At 37.1% G+C, this 23,100-nt stretch overlaps 1 protein-coding gene and 1 pseudogene across 1 annotated transcript in view; both read right to left on the bottom strand.

Moving 5' to 3' along the window:
- Positions 1–170: 170 nt before the first annotated feature.
- Positions 171–2,787, bottom strand: LOC102022051 (annotated as a pseudogene).
- Positions 2,592–23,100, bottom strand: part of Hmmr (hyaluronan-mediated motility receptor (RHAMM)) — a 30,853-nt gene continuing 10,344 nt past the window's right edge. The window contains exons 8-17 of the mRNA XM_005376280.2: positions 18,934–19,008; positions 18,626–18,801; positions 17,758–17,906; positions 15,852–16,066; positions 14,179–14,295; positions 10,530–10,676; positions 10,102–10,254; positions 9,916–10,015; positions 9,020–9,196; positions 2,592–3,056 (exon numbers count right to left, since the gene is read on the bottom strand). Coding sequence (XP_005376337.1) covers positions 2,871–3,056; positions 9,020–9,196; positions 9,916–10,015; positions 10,102–10,254; positions 10,530–10,676; positions 14,179–14,295; positions 15,852–16,066; positions 17,758–17,906; positions 18,626–18,801; positions 18,934–19,008 — 1,495 coding nt within the window. The 3' untranslated portion in view covers positions 2,592–2,870. The remainder of the gene's footprint in view (positions 3,057–9,019; positions 9,197–9,915; positions 10,016–10,101; positions 10,255–10,529; positions 10,677–14,178; positions 14,296–15,851; positions 16,067–17,757; positions 17,907–18,625; positions 18,802–18,933; positions 19,009–23,100) is intronic.

Genomic DNA, 23,100 nt, shown 5'->3' with positions numbered 1-23,100 from the left:
GGGAAACAGTGAACATTTAAAAGTCCTGAAAGTATCGGAACCCCAGGAGGGTCTGTTTGAACTTCTGGTCCTCTCTCTTTCTTCTTTCCATCACCACCACCGCCACCTCTCTCTTTCTGAAAGCTCTTTCCTTAATTAAATGATCTGCCTCTGATCAAAATCAAATTCTTTTAAACATGGGCAAAAACATTACACAGGTCCACTGTTCTAACAGACAGCATGCATGCATTAATTCTGGTGTGTTGTCTTCCAACAAAGCTTAGAAGATGGAGCTGTGGACATGGCTCTGGACTAAGTTTAAGAGCCATCTCCTCTGCTGGCAGCTTCTTTACAAGCTGGGTGCAGCAGTATGGTATGTCCACACTGCGCTGCGTATGATCCTTCAATGTCACATAGTGGTGGATACCGATCTACAATGCCCGAGTCACAGGTTCCTCAGCACCATCCAGTATTTACTTTTTCCCAGGCAACCTAGCCATCTGCAGAAAACAAGTGCTGGAGTTTTCACTGTTGATAGTTAAGAAGTGTTTCGTTCTTGAAGCGCTTATTGGCACATGTCCACCATCAAAATTTTTCACGTAATGTGCACACTCCATGTCCTCATGAACGCCACCGTTTCCTGTACTAACAAAGGTTTCGACAACATACACATGTCCTTGCTTCTTCTCGCTGCCTCCCCACCCATGATTTGCGGTCTTCCCCATGTGTATCCTGTACAGCCCAATCGCCCATTCTGATTACGGATTGGCTTCACCTGATATCCCTTTCCATTTATTTCTATTTCATTGGACTCCAGCTTCCTGGATGGCCTCACCAATGTCAGTCACACCATGAAACATCAATGCCAGCACACTTTATTCCAATATTAGTGGCATCTTTTACACCTTTTAATAACGTTTCATATTTGGGATTAAAAGTGACCGTAAAAGACCAGTCAATAATCCTACCATGTGAATGTGGTAAACTGATCTTACAGATGTCATCACACTGTAACCCTGTGTCACCTGTACTGGAGTACAGCGGGCAGCACTTACAAGGGAACACCCAAGGGGAAAGGCCAGGTCTGTGTTTAAGCATGAACAGTCTTCCAACTTCTCACCCTTTTTTTTTTAATAAAAAAAAAAAAAAAATTTTCAAAACAAGATAATAGGAGGGTAACAATGGTTAGTATATTGCGTATTGTTATCTTTAAATTAGTTACTTAGAGTATGAGATAGCAGTATTTAATTGTACAACCAGCCTATAATCCCAGCACTCGGGAGGCTGAGGCAGGAGGATCGTTGTGAGTTCGAGACCAGCCTGGGCTACAAACTGAGCTCAAGGTCAGCCTGAACTGCACAGCGAGACCCTGTCTCAAAAAGACAAAAAAAAAAAAAAAAAAATGTACAGCCAATATCACCATAAACCTTTCTTTTCAATGAACTAAGAGAAACTAGTGGTACAACTATGTTAACTATCTTTTACATATATATTTTTTTTCTTTTTCCTTCCTTCTTTTCTCCACTCCCCCATCCCAGTTTCTCTTTCCTTTTGAAGTTTTTCCTATTTCCCAATGTATATTGTGCATTTTGGATCTTATTTAGTCTTTCGGCTTCTCACACTACGGAGACAATATGATGTTGACACATGTGTGTCTGGTTTATTTCTTTTTTTTTGTTTTGTTTTGTTTTTTTTTGGTTTTTTTTTTGGTTTTTCTCCGGTACCGGGAACCGAACTCACGACCTTGTGCTTGCCAGGCAGGCGCTTTGCCGCTGAGCTAAATCCCCAGCCCCCTGGTTTATTTCACTTATGAGTGTGGCTCACAGATTTCTATCATCATCATCATCATCATCCCCGGCTTGATCCAGCTCATATTTCCTAACTTGTCGATGTGCTTTTTCAGCTTCTCGAAAATCATTCCCGATCTGTCAGCTAGCCTGACTGGATGCTTTCCTTTCCTCCCTGTGGTTCTCCGAGCAGCTGTTCACTGGTCTCCTGAGGGCGGATCCTCACATTCGTGCCCTTTGGGAAACACACCATCAGGACACAGGTCTCCTATCGGAACCCCAGGAGGGCCTGTTCGAACTTCTGGTCCTCTCTTTTTCTTCTTTCCATCACCACCACCACCGCCTCTCTCTTTCTCTTCCAGCGCTTTTATTTCCAAGTATTTTGCTACCTCAGCCACAGAGCCGCCTGACTCTTTCTCAGGTTCCTGCTGCCCTGCAGCGGCTCCACTCCTCTTCTTCCATCTCTTTTCCTTGGCTGCTCCCTCAGCTGTAGAGGCAGCTCCCGCTTCCGTCGTCTGGGTCCAGGTCGCACTTCCGGCGGCTCTCCAGGCTGCTGTCCCCTCCATGCACACCGCGAGGCCCGAGAAAGCTCGAGGGAGTGAGGCAGGGAGAGCTGCGGGGCCAGCCCCTCTGTCACCGCCTCCAGGCCTTCTTGGAGGCAGGTAACGCAGTGCTTACATTCTGCAGCATTATTTTACTTTTATGCCTTTATTGACTACTTTAATCAATTTGGATTTGCTGTGAGGTACAGAGATTCAGTCAAAACAGAGAAAATTTACTTCTCTAAAATTTCAAATTAGAAAATAAATAAGGACCTAAGAGACATTTAGGTTAAAATATAAGTTTTATATAGGGAATAATTTACGGTGCAGGGTGAAGGTAGGAGCAAAACAGTCACACAAGGTAAAGAGGGGATGTAATCTGAGTGGGGGGAAGGACAGGAGGGATCTGGGTCTGTAGAAGACTGTGGAGGCTGGAAAAAGGCACTGCAAACATCAATTTCAGGAAGAATGTCTTTCATACCAGAAGGTATCAACCCATTTTCACAGTTCATCAGAAGGTAAGCTGCTGTTGTGAAAGCAAATCCAGAGGAAGATGACAGTTCTACACGTGTATTCCCTTTTTACCTTCTTTCAGTGGGGTTTGGAGGCCAACATTTTCTTTACATTCATGTTGAAAAGCCTTTGAAGGATCAAAGCGTTTGACACCCAGAACTTTATTCAGTTCCTCCTGAAGTTTTATCTCACTTTGTTTCTTTTTAGCAAGCTGAGATCGGAGTTTTGACACTTCCTAGTTGAAAAAAGTATGGATAATAAATGATTATTAAAGATCACCTTGGTGAAATATGTTAAGAATGTTGCAGATAAATTCTAAAGTTGCTTTGTGTCATACCTAATGGCAAAAACTTTAAGACTAAATTCCTGAATAACTAAGTGGAAGGAGATAAAGTGTTTTAAATCTTATCACTTCTCTACAGCTATCTTATTTTTCTGGTAAAAGTTCCACTCAAAATTAATGGCTGAGCTGAGCTGGGTGTGGTGGCACACACCTATAGTCCCAATGTTCCCGAGGCTGAGGCAGGAGGATCACTAGGTCTGAGGCCAGCCTGAACTACATACTGAGACCCTGTCTAACAAAACAACAAAAAAACAAACAACAACAACAAAAATCAAATACAACAAAAACTGCTGAAGTCAGCTTTTTGTATAGTAGCATGAAGCTCTGTGACCCGCTTCCTGCTGACACTAAAAATAATAAAATGGAAACAGGCAAGGCCTCTGAAAATAGTCCTAGGGTCAAAAGGGCAGATGAAGAAACATTTTTCAAGAAAATCAATACAAATTTTACAGGAAAGATGAAAGTCTGTGGCATCTGAACCCACACTTATGCACTCCCTACTGCCAGCAGAGACTCACGCCCAGCCTCTGGAGCCAAGAACGTTGGCCTTCCTCTTCCCTCATCTTCCCAGTGAAAGCGGCACATCAGAGTTATGCAATGGAGAGGAGGGGGATCCCTTTCTCCCTTCAGTCCCACTGCGGAAGAGGAGCTCTGCCTTGGGGAGTGTGCTGAAAATGCTGGAGCCCTGTCACCCTTGCTCTGGCTTGTGAGGCAATGGGTCCATGCCAGGAGAGGCCAGCTGAGAGAACCTGAGCCACTCTTCATCGCCTTTCTTTACAGGTCCACCGAGAACTCAGCTCCAAGGGTATAGCTAGCACTCAGAAAAAAGCTGGCCCCTGTCCTTAATTCCAGCTCCAGAATCCTGGCCTGGAGAGTCTGTCTGAGGGAAAAGCAGGCCATGAAACAGGTGGCTCTGCATCTCCTCCCAAGTCAGCTGACCTCACTTACAATAGAACTGGTAGAAGTTGGACCCTACGGGTGCACTCAAGAACAGAGGTGGTTGTGGCAAAGGGAACGTGGGAGATGACTCAAAAGGTGGCTGAAATGTAGGCTGGCTAGTTCGCAGCAGAGAACTGGGGGACAGACAGCTGGAAGAAGGCTTTGTGGAATCAAAACAAACACCAAGCACTGATCTCAGGTAAAACTACTACAAATGAGCAAAAATTTGACTGCTTTAATCTGGAGAGCAATTTATGCCCCTTGGGCACTATTAAAAATTACACCAGAGGGGGCTGGGGATTTAGCTCAGCAGCACAGAGCCTGCCTAGCAAGCGCAAGATCGTGAGTTAGATTCCTGGTACCAGACAAAAAACAAAACAAAACAAAAAAAAAGGAACAGAAAGTTGGATTAACAACTAAAAATCAGTTTATATAATATATAATGTTAGTAAAATGTAAAAAGTCACGTGATCATATTAATAGAAAATTATCAAAGAAAAATCTGAGGCATACTAGACTTTTTGGGGCTGGGGATTTAGCTCAGCGGCACAGCGCCTGCCTGGCAAGCGCAAGGTCATGAGTTTGATTCCCGGTACTGGAAAAAAACAAAAAAACAAAAAACAAAAAAACAAAAAAAGCCAAAAACATACTAGACTTTTTAAGCATTTATCTTAGTAAGAAGCAATTGAAGAATTGGAGAACATCAGACAGAGGCTTCAAACTCCAATGACAAAATATCAGAAGAATTCACTGGGAAAATGCAGAGGACAAAAAAAAGATCTGACTGTAGCTACACAATTATGTATTTTTTAGGGGGAACTTATATTTAGTCACATATTTACTAGTCACATATTTACATGGTAGCTTGCTCTTATGATTGCAGAACTAAAGTGCTATTTTTTTTCTGAAAAATATTTCTCAGAAATGACCCAAGTTAAATTTTACTTACATGTGCACTTTTGGAAAATTTAAGTTTTACAACTTAAATGAAATCAGTACTTTTTTTTCTTTTTTTGGTTTTTTTCTGGTACCAGGAATCGAACTCACGACCTTGTGCTGGCCAGGCAGGTGCTGTGCCACTGAGCTATAACCCCAGCCCAGAAATTAATATTTCTAAGGCCTAATTGGTCTTGTTTGCTTAGGAATTTCTCAAGCCTGGTCTCCATTTTAATTTTACTTTAATAAAATGGAAGACGTACTTGAAAAAATTCAGTACCTATTCATGATAAAAACATGCTGCAAACTGGAAGGGCTCTTGCTTAACTTGAAGATCATCTATTCACACTTCACCCACACCAGCAACATACTGTATACACATCCCTACAATAAACATTATATATTTTGGTTAAAGACTAATATCTTCCACCACAGATAAGGATAAAGTGTCCATTCTTATCATTTCTATTTCACAAGGTACTGCAGGTTCAAGTCAGAGATATAAGGAAAGGAAAACAAATAAAAAGAAAATAAGTAAAACTATCTCCATCTGCAAATGACATGATCTTCTTTACAGAAAATCCTATGGAACCCACTAAAATATCTATTTAGAAATAGTAGAGTTAACAAGGTTGTAAGATGCAAGATCAATATATAACATGTAAATCGTATTTGCACACACTGGAATGAAAAACCCATAAGTTTCTGGTTTTTCTTTTGAATCTCAAATCGAACTCAGGACCTTATGCTTGCCAGGCAGTTGCTGTGCGGCTGAGCTACATCCTTGGCCCAGAGTGAAGAATCCAAAAATCAAATTTAAAAAATTTCATTTACAGTAGCATGAACATTTTCACTTACAGTAGCAAGAATGAAACGGGAATAAATTTAACTATGGAAATGCAAAACCACACAGCCAACGCTCTGCATCCTGAGGTTCAGTATCTGTGGGCCTCACACCCACAGACTCAGCCAACCAGGTACTGAAAACATTTAGGAAAAAAAAAAAAAATCTCTTCTCAACATGTATTGATTCTTGTCTTGATTCCCTAAATGAGACATTATAATAAGCATCTACACTGTATTAGGTATTGTTATTGTAAGTAATCTAGAGATGATAGAAAATATACGGGAACATATGCATTGGTTATATGCAAACATTACACTATTTTATATCAAGAACTTGAGCATCCATGAATTAGATATCCTAGGAGGGTCTTGGAACCAATTCCCTGTAGACACTGAAAGATGATTATACTCTGAAAACTACAAAGTACTGTTGAAAGGAAGTAAAGGAGACGTAAGTGATTGGAAAAATAGCCTATGCGCCTAGATTAGTAGATTTAGCACTGATAAAACGGCAACATACCTCAACTGATTTACAGATCAATTCAATTCCCAACATAATCCAAACTAGTTTCTCCGTAGAAACTGAAAAGCTGATTTGAAAACACAGATAGAACTGCAAGGGGTCTAATACAGACAAAATAATCTTAGGAAGAAAAATTAATTAGAACTCACACTGCCTGATTTTGAAAAGGTCTACAAAAAAATAGTAATAAGATACTGTGGAACCAGGACAGATGTCTAGAGGAAAGGAAAACAATGGAATGTCTAGAAATTGAGTTATACATATTCAGGCAAATAATTTCTGAGAAGGGTGCCAATGTCATTTACTAAGGAAAAGAATAGTTTCTTCAAAAAACAGGTTGCCAGCAACTCACACATACTAAAGAATGAAATTAGGCCTTACTTCACATTAACTGCAAAAATTAACTTAAAATGGATCGATGCCCTAAAACTGTAAACCTCTAAGAAGAAAATACAGCAAGAAATCTTCATAACATTGGATTTGGCACATAATTCTTAGATACCAGAGAATAAGTAACCAGGAAATGAAAACACTAGACTTCATCAAAGTTTTGTATTTCACAGGACATCATCATAAAATAAAAGACAACCCACAGACGGGGAGAAAATAATTGCAAATAATACATCGTAAGAGAGTTGTATCCAAAATTCACATTCACACAATTAAAGGACCAATAACCCAGTTTAAAGTCTGACAAAGGATCTAAATAAACTTTTTCACAGCGAAATACACAAAAGGCCAATAACTATATAAAGACATGATGAACATCATTAGCTACTGGGGAAATGCAAGTCAAAATCCCACACAAAAAACCACTTTACATCCACGAGAATGGCCAATATCAGAAAATAAGGGAATACCAAATGTTGGTGAGGATACAGAAAACTGAAACTCTTACACACTTTGGATGAAACACAGAATGGCACACTCATTTTGGAAAACACTTCTTAAAAAGAACAGCCATGATTCAGCAATTTCACTCCTATGTATGTATCCCAGAAAAATATGTATACGACTATGTAAAATGTATATGACTATGTAAAACTTGTACACAAAGGTTTCTAGTAACATTTGTTGTAATAGCCACAAGATAGAAACAAGGCAGATGTTCATTAACTGATGAGATGAGTAAAACATTAATTTACACAACGAATTATCATTAGACCATAAAAAAGAAAGAAGTACCCACACATGTTACAACATGGATGAACCTTGAAGGCATTACTCTAATTGAAAGACAGTCAAAATACTACGTGTTATTTGATCCCACAAACATGAAATATGTAAAATAGGGACATCTATGAAGGGACAATGCAAGCTTGTGGTTGTGTAGAAGAGTGAGTAGAACAGGCAACAGGAAGATGATAAACAGTGAAAGAGGAACAAACTGCTCAAAAGGAAAGAGCAACTGGGATGGGGGAAAGAGAACAGAAGGAAGGGAAAAATGCACAAGGTAGCTAAGATAATTGTACGACTAATTTCTATCAGTTCATTGAAAGAACAGTTAGTGCTCATATTGTTTGATCAGTTTTGCATGCCTGTACCTGGTAATCTGAGCAACTACTGTGAAGATAACAATATGTAATATAATAACCACTGTTAATTTCCTGTCATCTTGTTATGAAACTGTTTTTATTTTTTTTCTCTCTTTAAAAAAAAAAAAAAGCACACGCTTTCATTTTGAGGTGATGAAAATGTTTTAAAGTTCACTGTGGTAGCCCAGCACGGCAGTGCACACCTATAATTCTAGCACTTGGGTAGATGAGGCAGGATAAGCGCAGCAAGTTCACGGCTAACCAGGACTATATGGTGAGTTCAAGGCCAGCCTGAACTGCATAGTTAGACACTGTCTCAGACACAAAACAAAGCTAGGCATGGTGGCACAAGCCTGTAATCCCAGCACCCGGGAGGCTGAGACAGGAGGATCCTTGCAAGTTTGAGACCAGCCTGGACTACAGAGTGAGCTCAAGGCCAGCCTGAACTGCATAGTAAGGCTCTTCCTCAAAGAGACAACAAAACAAAACAAAACAAAACAAAGTTCACTGTGGTAACGGTTTCACACATCTGTGAATATACTAGAAAAAAAAATCATTGAATCGTACACTTTAAATGGGTGAATTGTATGGGATGTAAATGCCATCTCAAACTTGTTAAAAATTTAAATATTATTTTGAACACTGCTTATCTTCATGTTATCAAGGAATCTGCTATTTAGCAAAGAGAAACTGATACATAAAGTTAAGCTTTATAAAGTCTTCCAATTACAACAGTAATTTCATTTATTTTTTTATTTAAAAAAAATTTTTTTTTTGGAGACAGGGTCTCACTATGTAGTCCAAACTCAAGTGATCCGCCTACCACAGCCTCCAGACTGCCAGAATCATAGGCATCTGCCACCATGCCCACTACAATAGTAATTTTCTACATATTAAATTGTAGTTGGACAACCTAAGAACATGTAAGCACTACTCCTTTAATCCCAGATGAATTTACCTTTATAAACTATGATTTTTTGATAATGAATGTTCAGTACACTTAACTTTTATAAATATAAAGAATAATAAGCCCTTCACCTCAGTACCCTAAAAAAACCAAACGTTACTTTACAAACCGATTTGAGTTGGCTATTTTCATCTTTCAGTTTCACAACATGCTTGATTTTTTGCTTTAGATTCTGATGACCCAGTAACTCAGCATACGAATCTCTTATTTTATTTAGCTGTTCCTGAGTTGCGCCATGTTCATTAAGTAAGGCCAGTTTCTCTGCTTCAAAGGCATCCAGTTGTTGCTGGAAAAGAGGTTTGTTTTTATGAGGTTAAGACTTAAAAAATTGTTAAATCTTACTTATTTCTTATAAAGCATTAAGAAGAAAACCTAAAGAAAAATTTAAAACCAAACAAAAACAGAATGTGCTTCCTTATTCTCAAGGCTCTCCACAGATTCGCTCAGTAAATCTTTCAAACTTCAGGTTTTTCATTTTAAAATCATTAAAACAGAGAAAAAGAAATAAAGCCAGTGAGCCAGCTTCATCTCTATCAGCCAGATCATCACATTTTGATGAATATGCGCATCTACTCAATTCAAGGGTCCAAGTTAGCATTTATTCTTTTTCCCTTTAAAAAGATCATTGTATTAATTTGAGAAATACTAAAACTGATTATAACAAGATGCATATCATCTTTTAAAAATCGATTATCCTGAGTTCCTGTTAGGTGAGTCTTCTGAAATGTCAACTTTAAATTCCTTATTAGGAAGCTTTTTTAATCTACAAAGGTTATATTAAAAATGTATGCATATTATATTTGTTCGCTATATCTCAGTAGAGCCAAAAAATTCATGTGCAATTAAAGTCATAGGCCTTTCATAGGAAGTTAAATTGGAATTATAAAGTAGTCCTGCCCCCCGAATTAAATAAATAAAAACCCAAGATGCTATCATGACTTGTAACAGGGAACGGAGTGAACCCCTAAAAGAAACACAAGTTAAATTTAATTTTAAGTGACAAACCTGGAAAGGTTTTGTTTTATTATACAGTTCTTCATAAAGGACACGCCATTTATTAACTTCCCCAGTTAATTCGGCCAGTATATTTTCTTTCTCAGCTTTTCTGGGTGGGAAAATTAAATTGTAAAACAATTAGAAAATTATTCTTTCTCCGTTTATAAGAAAACTAAAGCTCCAAATCTAGATGACCTTGCTTCTTCCTCTTCTTTTTGTCTCCTCAAGTCTTCATCTCGTTGTCTGAGTTGGTTCTGCAAATCAGTTATGTTTTTAAGAGAAGAAACTGTGACTTCTTCAATTTCTGCTTCTTTCAGAGCTGATTTGTTCTGCAGATCTTGAAGCATCCTTAGGTTTGAGATAGAAAAATCAACTAATTATTTTATAGCTATTTGAATTACCTTTTCTTCTTCCACTACAAAATAAAACAAGTCACCTCAAGGACTTATTTAAGAAATGCAATTTTTAAAATATGTAAATTCACAAACTCACAATTCAAGATGGCCAGAAGCAAGAGCAAGCCCTGGGGTACCCCCTTCCACACTCGCTAGCTGGCTTTCAACAAGAAACTGTCCCAGCGTTGCTAAGGCTACGGACGTGGGCGGGCTCTATTGTTCCCATACCTCTCATATTCTTGATTTGTGCTCTCAGTTTTCAATATTTTATGTTGGACATCCTCTGTGTTTTTTTCGGCGTCGGCCACTTTTTCCTGTAGTGATGCATTCTCCAGCTTAAGATCATTTATCTCACTAATTATTAATGCTTTATAGCTTATTAAAAAGAAAAAAGGCATTTTTCTAATTACTACATAAATGACAAATACATAGCTGATGAGTTTACATATACACACTTTCCAATAAAGCAAATATATTCATGCACACATAGGTAAGAATTCAGCGTTTCAAAGTAACTACTAATGAATTTACATGGCATTTTGTACATTCAAAAAAAAAAATCGTGAAGTGGAGAAAAACCAAAAAAAAAAAAAAAAAAAAAAAAATCATTCAAACCCAGCACCACAAAAACAAAGAAAACAAATCAAGTGACTATTATGTGAATGTATGCATACAGAGAGGAAGAAAAATCAATTACCATATGTGAGTTCTACTTCACAATAAAACAAATACACAATTGGCAACCTCTGAATCTACTATTACACAGTTTAAGGGCCTAAAGGGAAATGGAAAATGCTTCTGTTACTCTTGATAAAAATTGGATGAATAAACATAGAATTAAATTTGTAAGAAGTATTACAAAGAGAAAGTACACAAAAATTTATGATTATAGAGTAGCCAGTGGTGGCGAACCTATGGCACCAGGGGTATTTTTCTTTTCAAACAAAAGATATTAATATATGAGTTGTTTTCTCTAAACTAAAACCTCAATATTCAGGTTTAATTACAATGCTGGCACTTTGTGATGAATAAGTGGGTTTTGGGTTGCAGTTTGGGCACTTGTATCTGAAAGGTTTGCCATCACTGGAATAGAGAATCTACATGCTGGTTGGTGATTTGAAAAAGGCCTTTTTGAGAAAATGATCCTTAACCTGAGTGGTAATGGGTAAAGAGTGAGCTAGGCAGTCAGGGGAAGTAGTTCAGAGGATAAAGATGACAGGAGCTTAGAAGCAGTCAAAGGAAGTCCATTAAGAGGTGAGACTACTGCGTAATGAGAAAGACAGGCAGGAGAAGCCAGAGGCACAGGGCAGATCATCTCAGCAGGGAACAATGGGCACTGAATAAAGGAGAGCCGTTAAAAGTCTCCTGAGTAAGGATGTAGATTATTCCAGAGACAGAGGGACAGACTGTGGAAGTGGCTGGAATAGAAAATTAGAAGATCAATAGGAAGATAATATCAGCCCAGGGGGCAATAAAAAAGGATTCAACCAAAGTGGTGGCAACAGAAAGAAAGGTGTGAGAGCTCTTTTGCAGGCAGAACAGAAAAATGTGGCAGGTAGAAAAGAGCAAATGATCAAGGGTGTGTCTGAATTTATACACTGAGAAAGTGGGACAATAAAGATGTCACTGACTTTGATAGAAAATGACAGTGAAAACCAATGCTTTATTTTGGACAGACTAAGGTTACAATGAGATGGCTACTTGAAGACACGAGAAAGACTACAAAGAAAGGTCTGCTTTGAAGAAGTAAATCTGGAAGCTGTCAGCACAGATAGTGAAATTACACAATGGAAAAAATATCTGGAAGCACTATTTTTCAAACCAGTGAAAATGGAAATCAGTTTAAAGGGTTGGGATTAGCAGTACGTAAGTAGGTATCTCTACAATTTACATTTATGTTGAGATAATAACTACAGGTGAAATATAAGCAAATATAAATTATCTTTCTGCCAAAATATATATAGGAACAGAGACTAGGGAAAGAAGGTACTGTTCAGTGAATAGGTAGTAGGAACTGGTAATCCCTAGGGAAAAGCAGAAACAGATTTAATCACTGTATACATAAACGAGTTTTAGATGGAAAAAATGAACAGTGAAATTTTCAGAACAAAAATAGGTGAATATCTCTATGCTCTTGGGATAGAAACTAGCTCACAGGAGCTAAAGATATACTATGTAAATTTAACCACATTAAAATAAAGAATTTCTACCCATCAGAAGAAACCATAAAGAAAATAAAAAGACAAGCCACACCATGCGAGAGGATAGTCACAATCCTTAACACTGGTCAATTAACCGTAACATAAAATCATTTTACCCTTAGTAAACTGTCAAAATTAAAAGGTCTTATGCTTTGGTGAGGGGTGAAAGTGAGAGAATCCAGAAACCCAAAGTAAGAATGGATACATAAACTGTGGTAGAGGGCTGGGGATACAGCTCAGTGGCACAAGTGCCTGTCTGGCAAGTGCAGGTCCTGAGTTCAATTTCCAGTACCAAAAAAAAAAATTGTGGTATATTCATAAAATGAAATATTCATAATAGCGACCATAAGCAAACAATAGCCGTGGGCAGTAATGTAATTTGACCCTACAAAAATATATCATAATAGCCAGGCATGGTGGCTCATGCCTATAATCCCAACACTCTGGAGGCTGAGGCAGGAGGATCCTTACGAGTCTGAGGCCAGCCTGGGCTACAAAGTGAGCTCAAGGCCAGTGTGAACTGCATAGTGAGACTCTGTCTCAAAAAGACAAAAAAAAAATATCATATAGAGTAAAAAGGCCAGTCCCAGGAAATGGTATGATGACATTTTTCTGGTGACACTCAGAAAGAAGCAAAATTAAATAATGTAGTATTAACACAGGAAAAAACATGAAACAATAAATGAAGGCTTCGAAATAGTGCTATGTGTTCAGGCATGGTGTTGAGAACTCAGACACAGGTATCAAATTGCTGAAGTTTTTGAATAATTATAATCTGAGTTCATGGGTGTTGATTTTATATTTATGCTTCGTAACTTATGTACAGAATTTACATACTTTTGTATCTACAGAGTATATTAAGAACCTTCTTCCCCAAATGATCTCAAGTAAATAAAAATATTAACATTAATATATTCAGTGTTACATGCAGAAGTATGTTAACTTTTGCAATTAAACTTTTTTTTTTTTAAAAAGAAAGTAACAAATAGATGGGCCAGGAGCTGAGGAAGTAGAAACAGAAATAAATTTTACATTAGTAACTGCTTTGGGGATGAGTAATCTACACAGCTGCAGAAGGTGGTGAAAGAAAGAGATTTATTTTATTTATGCATTTAAAAATGGCTACACAGTAACGTGCACTCATACTAACTGGAAAAATGACAGTAGAGCACTTGAAAATCATAAGAGATAAAGAATAAATGACAGAATGAATTCGCTGAAAGTTAAAAGACAAATGAATTGTCTAATTGGTAGGAAGAATGTAAATATGGGGCTTTGTAAGTTTGGTGATGAGATAAAAGCTTTTCAATTCTTTAAGCAAAATGATGACATCAGGAGAACTGCCCAAACTCTGTGAAGGTGTACAGTGTGAATTGGAGGCAGGAAAGGGAAGTGACTATATACACAGGGTAAGATTTCCAGGTTCCACGAAATGCCCATTTATAGCTGGTCATTATGGAATGGATTTATTTATTTATTTGTTTGTTGGTACCGGGAATTAAACTCACGCTTGCCGGGCAGGCACTGTGCTGCTGAACTCCATCACTACCCTCATTATGGAATTTAAAGTAATACCAGTCATCCTCTGTGTAACTGCTTTGCTCACGTGCTTGTAGGAAAAATACTTTTCCTGGCTTAACATTACGTTTGATGGTGGATGCTTCCAAGATAAATACCTTTCAAATTCAGCAGTAACATCTCCGAGGTTTTGCACTGTACTATTATACTTTTCTTGCAAAATCAGGGTAGCCTGAATGTGAGCAGTATGATTCTTCTCCAATTCAGCTTCTTTCCTTAAAAAAAAACCAACCCCCCATTAGAAGGTAAATAACTACAAATTATTACTCTAAGAAAGCCAATACGTAGACATATTCACCTCTGCATTAACTGTTGCATTATTTAGAACCAAGTTTATAATCTAAGTCTCAGACAGCATGTTTACTTTTTAATGTAGTAATTTATCTATTAGTTTTATTGTTCCTGCTTATTGTCCTTGTTTTCATCAAAGTTTACTTATTACTAAGTTTATCTATATATTACAGAGTTATGTCAGTTTTAAAAATTTGGAGGAAGGGCTGGGTGTGGTGGCACATGCCTGTAATCCCAACACTTGGGACCAACCCTCAACTGCTAGACCCTGTCTCATAAAGACAAAGAAAAAAAAAAAAATTGGAGGAAAACCAGGCATGGCATTATACATTTATACTCACACAACTCTGGGAAGCTGAGGCAGGGCAATCCCAAATTCTGGCCACACCCGGACAGTTTACCAGCCTTATGAGACACTGTCTCAAATTTAAAAATTAAAAAAAAACAAACAAACAAGCAAACAAAAGCAGTGGTGAGAATCAAAGTGGACCTAATAATTCAAATATGTATAGTGGAGAAGGAAGCATAATGTGAAGGAATATGGAAATGGAGTCAAAAACGCAAGATGAGATCTTACTTTTCTATTTTGAGTGATAAATTTTTGCTTTTTGAATGTTTGCCTGTTTTTTCCCCATCTTGCTTTTTAATTGGTATTTCCTTTTTCCCTTTCTACCATTTTTTTCTTTGCTTTTTGAGACAGTCTTGCTGTGTAGTTCAGGCTGGCCTCACATTCGCAGCAATCCTCTCCTCAGCCTCCCAAGCGCTGGGACTGCAGGAGCACCGGAATTACAGGCACGTTCTACCACACCCAACTTGACTGCTAGTTTTGAAGTGTTTGTGCTCCTTCAAAAAAGTATTAAAAATATAATTTAGACTATACAGCTTTTGTTTCTTTGTTTGTTTTCCGGCACCAGGAATTGAACTCATGACCTCATGCTTGCCAGGCAGGTGTTGGGCTAAATCCCCAGCCCCAACATCTTTTTTTATTAAAGGGTGGAGTTCTCAGATTTTTCTGAAATTCATTATTATACTGCTGATTCCAATAATTTTTAGAAAGGCCTGGGGATTTAGCTCAGCGGCACAGCGCCTGCCTGGCAAGAGTGACATCATGAGTTCAATTCCCAGTACTGGAAAAAAACAAAAACAAAAACAAACAAATAAAAAAAACAAACAAACCAATAATTTTTAGAAAATACAAGAGCACTAAAAGAGTAAAAGAGTAAAAAAGCAGTAAAATTTTGGGCATTTGTTTTTTAAAACTCCTTCAATTAAACTTCTGGCCTAATAAACAAAGGAACACTTTTTAAATTGGGTGTCCACATTCTTTGCATGTATTTCATCTCTATCTATTCTTCACTTGTAAAATAATACCAGCATTGCAAACTCACATGAGTGATGTGGCAATCCTAAGAAAATACACTAGAAAACACTTTTTAACATCTGTAGTCATATATAGATATTGGGTCCTATCAATACGAACTCTTTCAGCTGTTGTTCTAGGAGTCTCAGCGCTTCAGCTCTAGTTTTTGTTTCCTCTTCCAGCTGCTTGACAAGGTTTTCCGACTGTTCCTCCTTTTGCTGTACTGTATCTAATTCCTCCAGTGCCAGCTTTAATTCTTCTGCACAGAGATTCCTTTCTTTAATCATTTCCTCTTGAAAAGAAAATAGCTTCTGCTGAAAACTAGAAGATAATTCCTACGTCCGAACGATAAAAATAAAAATAATTGGAAATGGCATTATGAGGTCTTACTAAGAGATTAAAAACCAGAAGTATAGATAATGAAGTCTGAAAAACTGAATTCGAGTTTGAAAGAAACATTACAAAAATATAGTTTTTTTTTTTTTTTGGTTTTTCTCCGGTACCGGGAACCGAACTCACGACCTTGTGCTTGCCAGGCAGGTGCTTTTGCCGCTGAGCTAAATCCCCAGCCCCAAAAATATAGTTATATATTCATTTTTTCATTATGTTTTACATTTTAACTTTGTGGCAAATGTCATTTTAGGCATTTTTCTAAGCAACACACACCGTCAAAAGTTCTTATAACCCTAAAATTTAGAAGGCCAAGGCAGAAAGATTGCCAGCTCAAGACTGCAAAACAAAAATAAATAAATTAAGAGGCCTGGGGGATATAGCTCTGTGCAAAGACCCTTAGTTTAATCCCCAGGACCAGGGGGAAAAAAAAACCACTTAAAATCATATTAATGTCTGTCTTACAAGTGGCTTGTAGGTACAGTTTAATATACTTTTCTCATGATATAAAAGCATATAATGTCAATATTCCACAGAAATATTTTAAAGTTATCTGCTACATAAAATTTTAAGTTATATAAATTATATAAACACATCATCATTCTGAAACATTTCTAACATTCAAATGAAGTAATATTATCTCTATTGAAAAAAAATTATCTTTATTGCTCATCCTAATTTCAGTTTTTCCTTTGAAGAGATAACTATTAGTTTGGACTGTGTATGCCTTCTAGTCTTTGTCCATATACACTTATACATATACACATATACATACATTTCATTGGAAATGAGTGGTATATACCATTTATGTAAATGTTATTTAAAAAAATCACAAAAGTAGGTGAGATCTTTCTAGGTGAGTATATATTCACCTCGTCAATTCCTTTAGTTGTTGTGGGCTGCCTGATAATATAGTATTTTACATCAGCGCATGTAAGTACCTATGGGGTCAACCTTCACCAATGCTTCATATTACCAAATGTTCTAACTTCTGCCAATTTGGTAAATAAAAAAATTATTTCTATTTCCTTGACTTCTACTGAGTGGAGCATTTTTTCATACTTACACACTAGCTGACTTTTCTCTATGCATTATCTACTTATCCTGTGGCCATAATTTTTAGTGGGTTTTTTTCCTCATTGATATATAAAATGTTCTTTATGTAGTTAGCATTTTAAAATTGTCTTGTTTTTCTTCTACTCAGACATTCTTTTGTAAGACAACTATAATTATCTTCTTGGATTATATAACATGAAAATGTGACAAAATTTGCTTTCAGTTTTTTCTTTCCTTGTTGGCGGGGGCGTATGCTATTGAGGATTGAACTCACGGCCTTTGTACGGACCTGTATGCCCAGCCTGGCTCAGACTGCTGATCCTCCCTGCCTTGGCCTCTCAGAGCGCCCAACCTCATAGTGTGCGCCCCCACCCGGCATAACTGTTTCCACATTATTAGTAACCCCGTGGTAAACATACTGGGAAGATAGGTAGCTAAATCCTCAGCATCCTGATAATTATTATTTACTTAGGATGATTCCAGAATTAGGTTTGATCAGAGATGTCACAAAGGCTTTTTTGATACACAGAAAATTTTATGACAGACAACAGACACTCTGTTTTACACTGTAGTTAACTACCTTCTCTTGATGGAGAAGTGACTCAGTCTGCAGTTGTTTTTGCTGTAGCCTTTCATGTTCTTGTCTTTCAAGAATAAGCTCCTCTTTTAAGTTTTGCATCTCGGCATTTAGATTTTCATCCTTTTCTCTACTCCTGTTGATAAGGTCTTCTATAAAAGGAAAATGTTAAAAATACTGTAACTAGACACTAACACTAACTTAAAAAACCCAGATTCCTATACTATTTCATTAGTACTGCTTTTAGCATGTTATACAGATTATTTCTGAAGGGAAAAAAATGGAAGTTTGTATCATTATCCAATATAACATATAATAGATGATTATAATAAAACAAAGCTAATTATATGCATCTAACAGTTTTAAGTGACTACCCAGTAGGGAAGAAACAGACTACAATTGTTTACTTTCAGTCAAGAAAAGCAATGTGTTTGGCTGCGAAATAACATGGCAATAGGACACTACTTGCCTACCATGCTTGAGGCCCCAGGTTTGATTTCCAGCACCACAAAAAAAGAAAAAGGTAAACACAAATAAATTTATTTATTTATTTTTATCTTTTTGAGACAGGGTCTCGCTATGCAGTTTAGGCTGGCCTTGAGCTCACTTTGTAGCCCAGGCTGGTCCTGAACTTGCAACGATCCTCCTGCCTCAGCCTCTGGAGTGCGGGGATTACAAGTGTAGGCCACAATGCCCAGCTTCCAAAAATTTAAAAAGAAATACACTGTAAAATTAAAGAAATTCTCAAATACAGAATAAGGCTTTTTGTTATTTACATAATTATGAAAAAGTTATTTTAATATAGCAGAACTTTTCCTAAATACAGTCTGCAGCACTTATCCAAAGAAAGTAATTACAAACATGTTAATACCTTTTTCTGCTCCAAGCAGCTGACATTTAGCAGTCAGTTCTTCTACTTGTTTAGATAACAGAACACTTTTCTCGAGAGATTGTTTAAGGCTTAAAATTTCTTGATTCTTCTCCTTCAAATTTTCTTCTAAGTGGGCAATATCTAGCTTACATTTTTCCACTTGATCTGATGCACAGCTGCATTAAAACACATTATTTTGAGAACACAGCCCTTTAGTTACAGGAAAAATTAACAGCAAAGTGATGAAAATGATACATTCATTAGTGGTGAACAAAATAAAGCACATTTAAGACCACTATTTGTATTACCTAATTTCTTCAATGTATTCTAAGAGTTTTTCTGTTTCAGACTTCTCATCAATCTTTTCTTTCTCTATTGAAACACTACAAAAACAATCAATAAAAAAAACTATGTTAATATGTACTAGTTTATTTACTAAATAATCATACATAATGCTTACTATGTACCAGAAACTGCTGTACCGGACAGGTTGACTCCAGAGTTTAAATTCTTAGTCATTGGTATTCTACTTCTCAGGTTATACGCAAATAGGAGACTAAAGATTTTCTTTAAGTGAAAAAGTTTCCCAAACATACTTCAACAACAACAAAAAAGCTATGCTAATGACAACCAGGATCTACGACACCCCACATGTTAGAAACACTCTTACTTTGTAGCTTTCCTGGTATCTTCACCCACCCAAGTAGCATCTTATGTGCCACAGCTGAGATGGAATTACTTATGTGTTTACCTCTTTCAATAACCTAATTTAAGAAATAAACAGAGACTTCAACAGATAATTCATAGTAGAAAACATACAAATGGTCAATAAACATAAACACATTACACACCCGCTAGCAAGGCCAAAATAAACTGACAATAGCAAATGAGGATAAGGAAGTGGAGAAACTGGAACTATCATATTTTACAACTTTTGAGTTTTTAAAACTGCTACATGTGGGGGCTGGGGATATAGCTCAGCAGGCACAGTGCCTGCCTGGCAAGTGTGAGGTCCTGAGTTCAATTCCTGGTACCAAAAAAAAAGAATGCTATACATGAAACAAGAATTCTTCAGATATTTACCCAACACAAATAAAAACATATATCCTCAAAGATAATGCTTAAGTCTATGAGACATTTGAAGAACTGATACTAATTTTTAAATTATTTCTGCAAATTGAATTCTCTTAAATATATTCAACAAGACCAGCATTACCCTGACAACAAAATCCTGAACTGCTATGCTAGTCTCCTAGGTCCCAGAAGAAACAGAGCCTCATATGACTGAAGCCACCAGAAACAAAAACAATCATTTTTAAAGAATGGAATCTTCGGGGCTGGGGATTTAGCTCAGCGGCAAAAGCGCCTGCCTGGCAAGCGCAATGTCATGAGTTCGGTTCCCGGTACCGGAGAAAAAACAAAAAAAAAAAAAAAAAAAAAAAAAAAGAATGGAATCTTCCCTCAAGGTCTGAGAATTCCTCTGGATCTATGAAACCAAGACTGAGAAATTAAAGATACCCCAGCCCACCACGGGACCCCCCAAAACTGGCCACAGTTCAGGACAGTCTGGTTCCTTTCATCAGAGTGTACCCCCCTCCAGCTGCTCAAGCTGGAGTCCTTTCCTATGTTTTTTTATTCTCCTTTGTTAAGTCTCTCATCATTTTTTCTTAATGCACAGTGAGAGCTTTCTCTTGTAAACTCATGCTTTCATTTTAATTTCTATTTTCACTAGAGCAAGGACCCACACTGGCTGGTGACAACACCTCACATCACCAGAAGGAAAGACAAAATGCACAGGATCATCTCAATAGATATGTAAAAGGCACCTGATAAAATTCAACACTCCTTCATGATAAAAGTGCTGAACAAATTAAGTATAGTAGTAAGATGCCTCAACTTAATAAAAGCATTTAAAAGGTGTGATAAAAGAATAGTGAATGTTTATTATAGTAAAAGACATCAAACCATTAATCTCTTTCAAAATACTTCTTGCTTTGAACACACATCATTCTTGACACTCTCTGAGGCAGCTCTGAAAACCCTCTTTCATGTCTTTAGTTGCACTGTCAGTGCTGCCTCAATGTCCTGTATCAATTCAAACATTTACCTTTCACAGTTATTCTGACTTTGTATAAACATCAAAAGCTGCATGGTGCTAGATCCTGTGAATAAGGTGGATGAAGACACACTGTAACATTTTTATGAAGCTGCCTTTCTCTCAGCAGCAGCATTCAGCATATTTTTATCGTATCTGTAAAGATATGAAAGAGGACTTCCAGACTTGCTTCAAAGTGGTAAGAAGGGGTTGGGGATATAGCTCAGTGGCACAAGCACTTGCCTGGCAAGCGTGAGGTGGCGAGTTCAATTCCCAGTACCAAAAAAGAAAAAGAAAAACAAAACAAAAACAAAAAAGTGCCAAGAAGAATGGGACAAATGAGTTCTAAGTGAGGGAGAGTGTTTGAGGAAAAGTAATGTTAACATGTCTTTTATTCTATTACTATTTCTTTTTTTCTTTTTTTGTCTTTTTGAGACAGGGTCTCACTATGCAGTTCAGGCTGGGCTTGAGCTCACTTTGTAACCCAGGCTGGTCTCGAACTCACAACAATCCTCTTGCCTCAGCCTCCTGAGTGCTGGGATTATAGGTGCGTGCCACCACGCCTGGCTCCTAATAAATTTTTAAGGTGAAAAGTCACTGTATTTTTTGATCATGCTTCATATAATAAGCCAATAGCTAACATTTTTCTGAATGGTGAAAAGCTAAACGTTTTTTGAGATCTGGAACATGAGAAGGATGCACACTTTCACCATTTTCAATTAAACAAATGGTGCAAATCCTAGCCAGAACAGTCAGGCAACAGAAAGAAATAAAGGGCATTTAAACCATTCCAAAATAGGAAATTAAATTGTCACTGTCTGTAGATGACATGAACTCACACAAAGAAAGCTATAAAAACTTTAAACTGTTAAAAGTAATTAATGAACTTAAACAAAATACAAGATAGAAAATCAATACAATAAACACTGCTGTATTTCAATAGTGAACTATATGAAAGAGAAACAAAGAAAGCAATTTTGTTTATAGTAGCTACATAAAAAAACCTAGGAATAAATTTATTGAAAGAGATGAAATATAACTAAAGTAAAAATTATAAAACATTCATGAAGAGGACACAAAAAATAGAAAGGTACCTTGTATACATGAATTAGAAAAATATTGTCAAATGTATGTACTACTCAAAGACATATACAGATGTGACAATCTTCCCCAAACTAGACAAAATAATTCTAAAATTTATATGGAACCCCCCCCCCCCGAATCTCTATAGTGAAAGCAATTGAGCAGGACTAAAATAGAAAGCATTACACTAACCAATTTTGAAGTATACTACAAAGTTGTGAGACTCAGAAGGGTGTGGTACTGGCATAAAAACAGACCAATGGAACACAACAGAGAGCCTAGAAGCAAACCAATGCATCTACAGACAACTGATTCTCATTACAGAATTCCAAGAGCAAGCACTGTAGAAATAACAGCTTTCTCAATAAACAGTGCTGCAAAATTGGGTGTTCACATGCAAAAGAATGAAAATAGATCCCTATATCTGTGACTAGCTATAAAAATCAACTCAAAATGAACTGAAGACTTGAATGTAAGACCAGAAACAATACTCTAAGAAAAAATAGGAAAAATACTTCAGCATACTGGCATAGGAAAGGTTTTTTTGGATACTACTCTAAAAGCACAACAAATGGAAGTAAACATAGACTAATGGGTTTCTATCAAGCTACAAAAGTTCCACATAGCAAAAGTGAAGAAACAACCTACAGAAAAAGAGAAAACATTTGCAAACTACATGTGACAGGAGTTTGTTGTTTTTTTTTTTTGGTATGTGTGGAACTGGGGATTGAACCCAGGGGTACAATTCCATGAGCTATATTCACAAACCCTTTTATTTTTTATTTAGAAACAGGGTCTTGGCCAGGCTGGCCTCAAACTTGCGTTCCTCCTGCCCAGTTCTCCTGAGTAGTTCATTTCAGATCTTGTTCATTATGACTGGTCTGGCAAGGTTTTGATATCCCGAGTTTATATGAACTCCCCAAATTCTAAAATAGCCTGATTAAAAAATAGTCAATGGATACAAAAATGAAAAGTCACTGGGTACACAGTCAGTGTGCTCAACACTAATTATCAGAGAAATGTAAGTCAAAGCCACAGTGAAGTATCACGTCACCCCAGGAACAATGGGCATTATCAAAAGTACTAAAGAGAACAAGTATTGGGGAAGATTTAAGCAAAGGGCACTCTTGTACCCTTGTGGTAGGGATGTAAATCAGTACAGTCATTTTGGACAGTACACAGGATTCTTCTCTCTCTGTTTTTTGTTTTTTTGAGACAGGGTCTTGCTATGTAGTTTAGGCTGGCCTTGAACTAACTATTCAAACTGGCCTGGAACTTCTACCTCACTTTCCAGAGT

The sequence above is a fragment of the Chinchilla lanigera genome, unplaced genomic scaffold (genome assembly GCF_000276665.1).
Source record: "Chinchilla lanigera isolate Chin_1 unplaced genomic scaffold, ChiLan1.0 scaffold00007, whole genome shotgun sequence".
NCBI classification, from domain to species: domain Eukaryota; kingdom Metazoa; phylum Chordata; class Mammalia; order Rodentia; family Chinchillidae; genus Chinchilla; species Chinchilla lanigera.
Note: the sequence above shows the minus strand (reverse complement) of the source record. Positions and strands in the feature narration are given on the sequence as shown.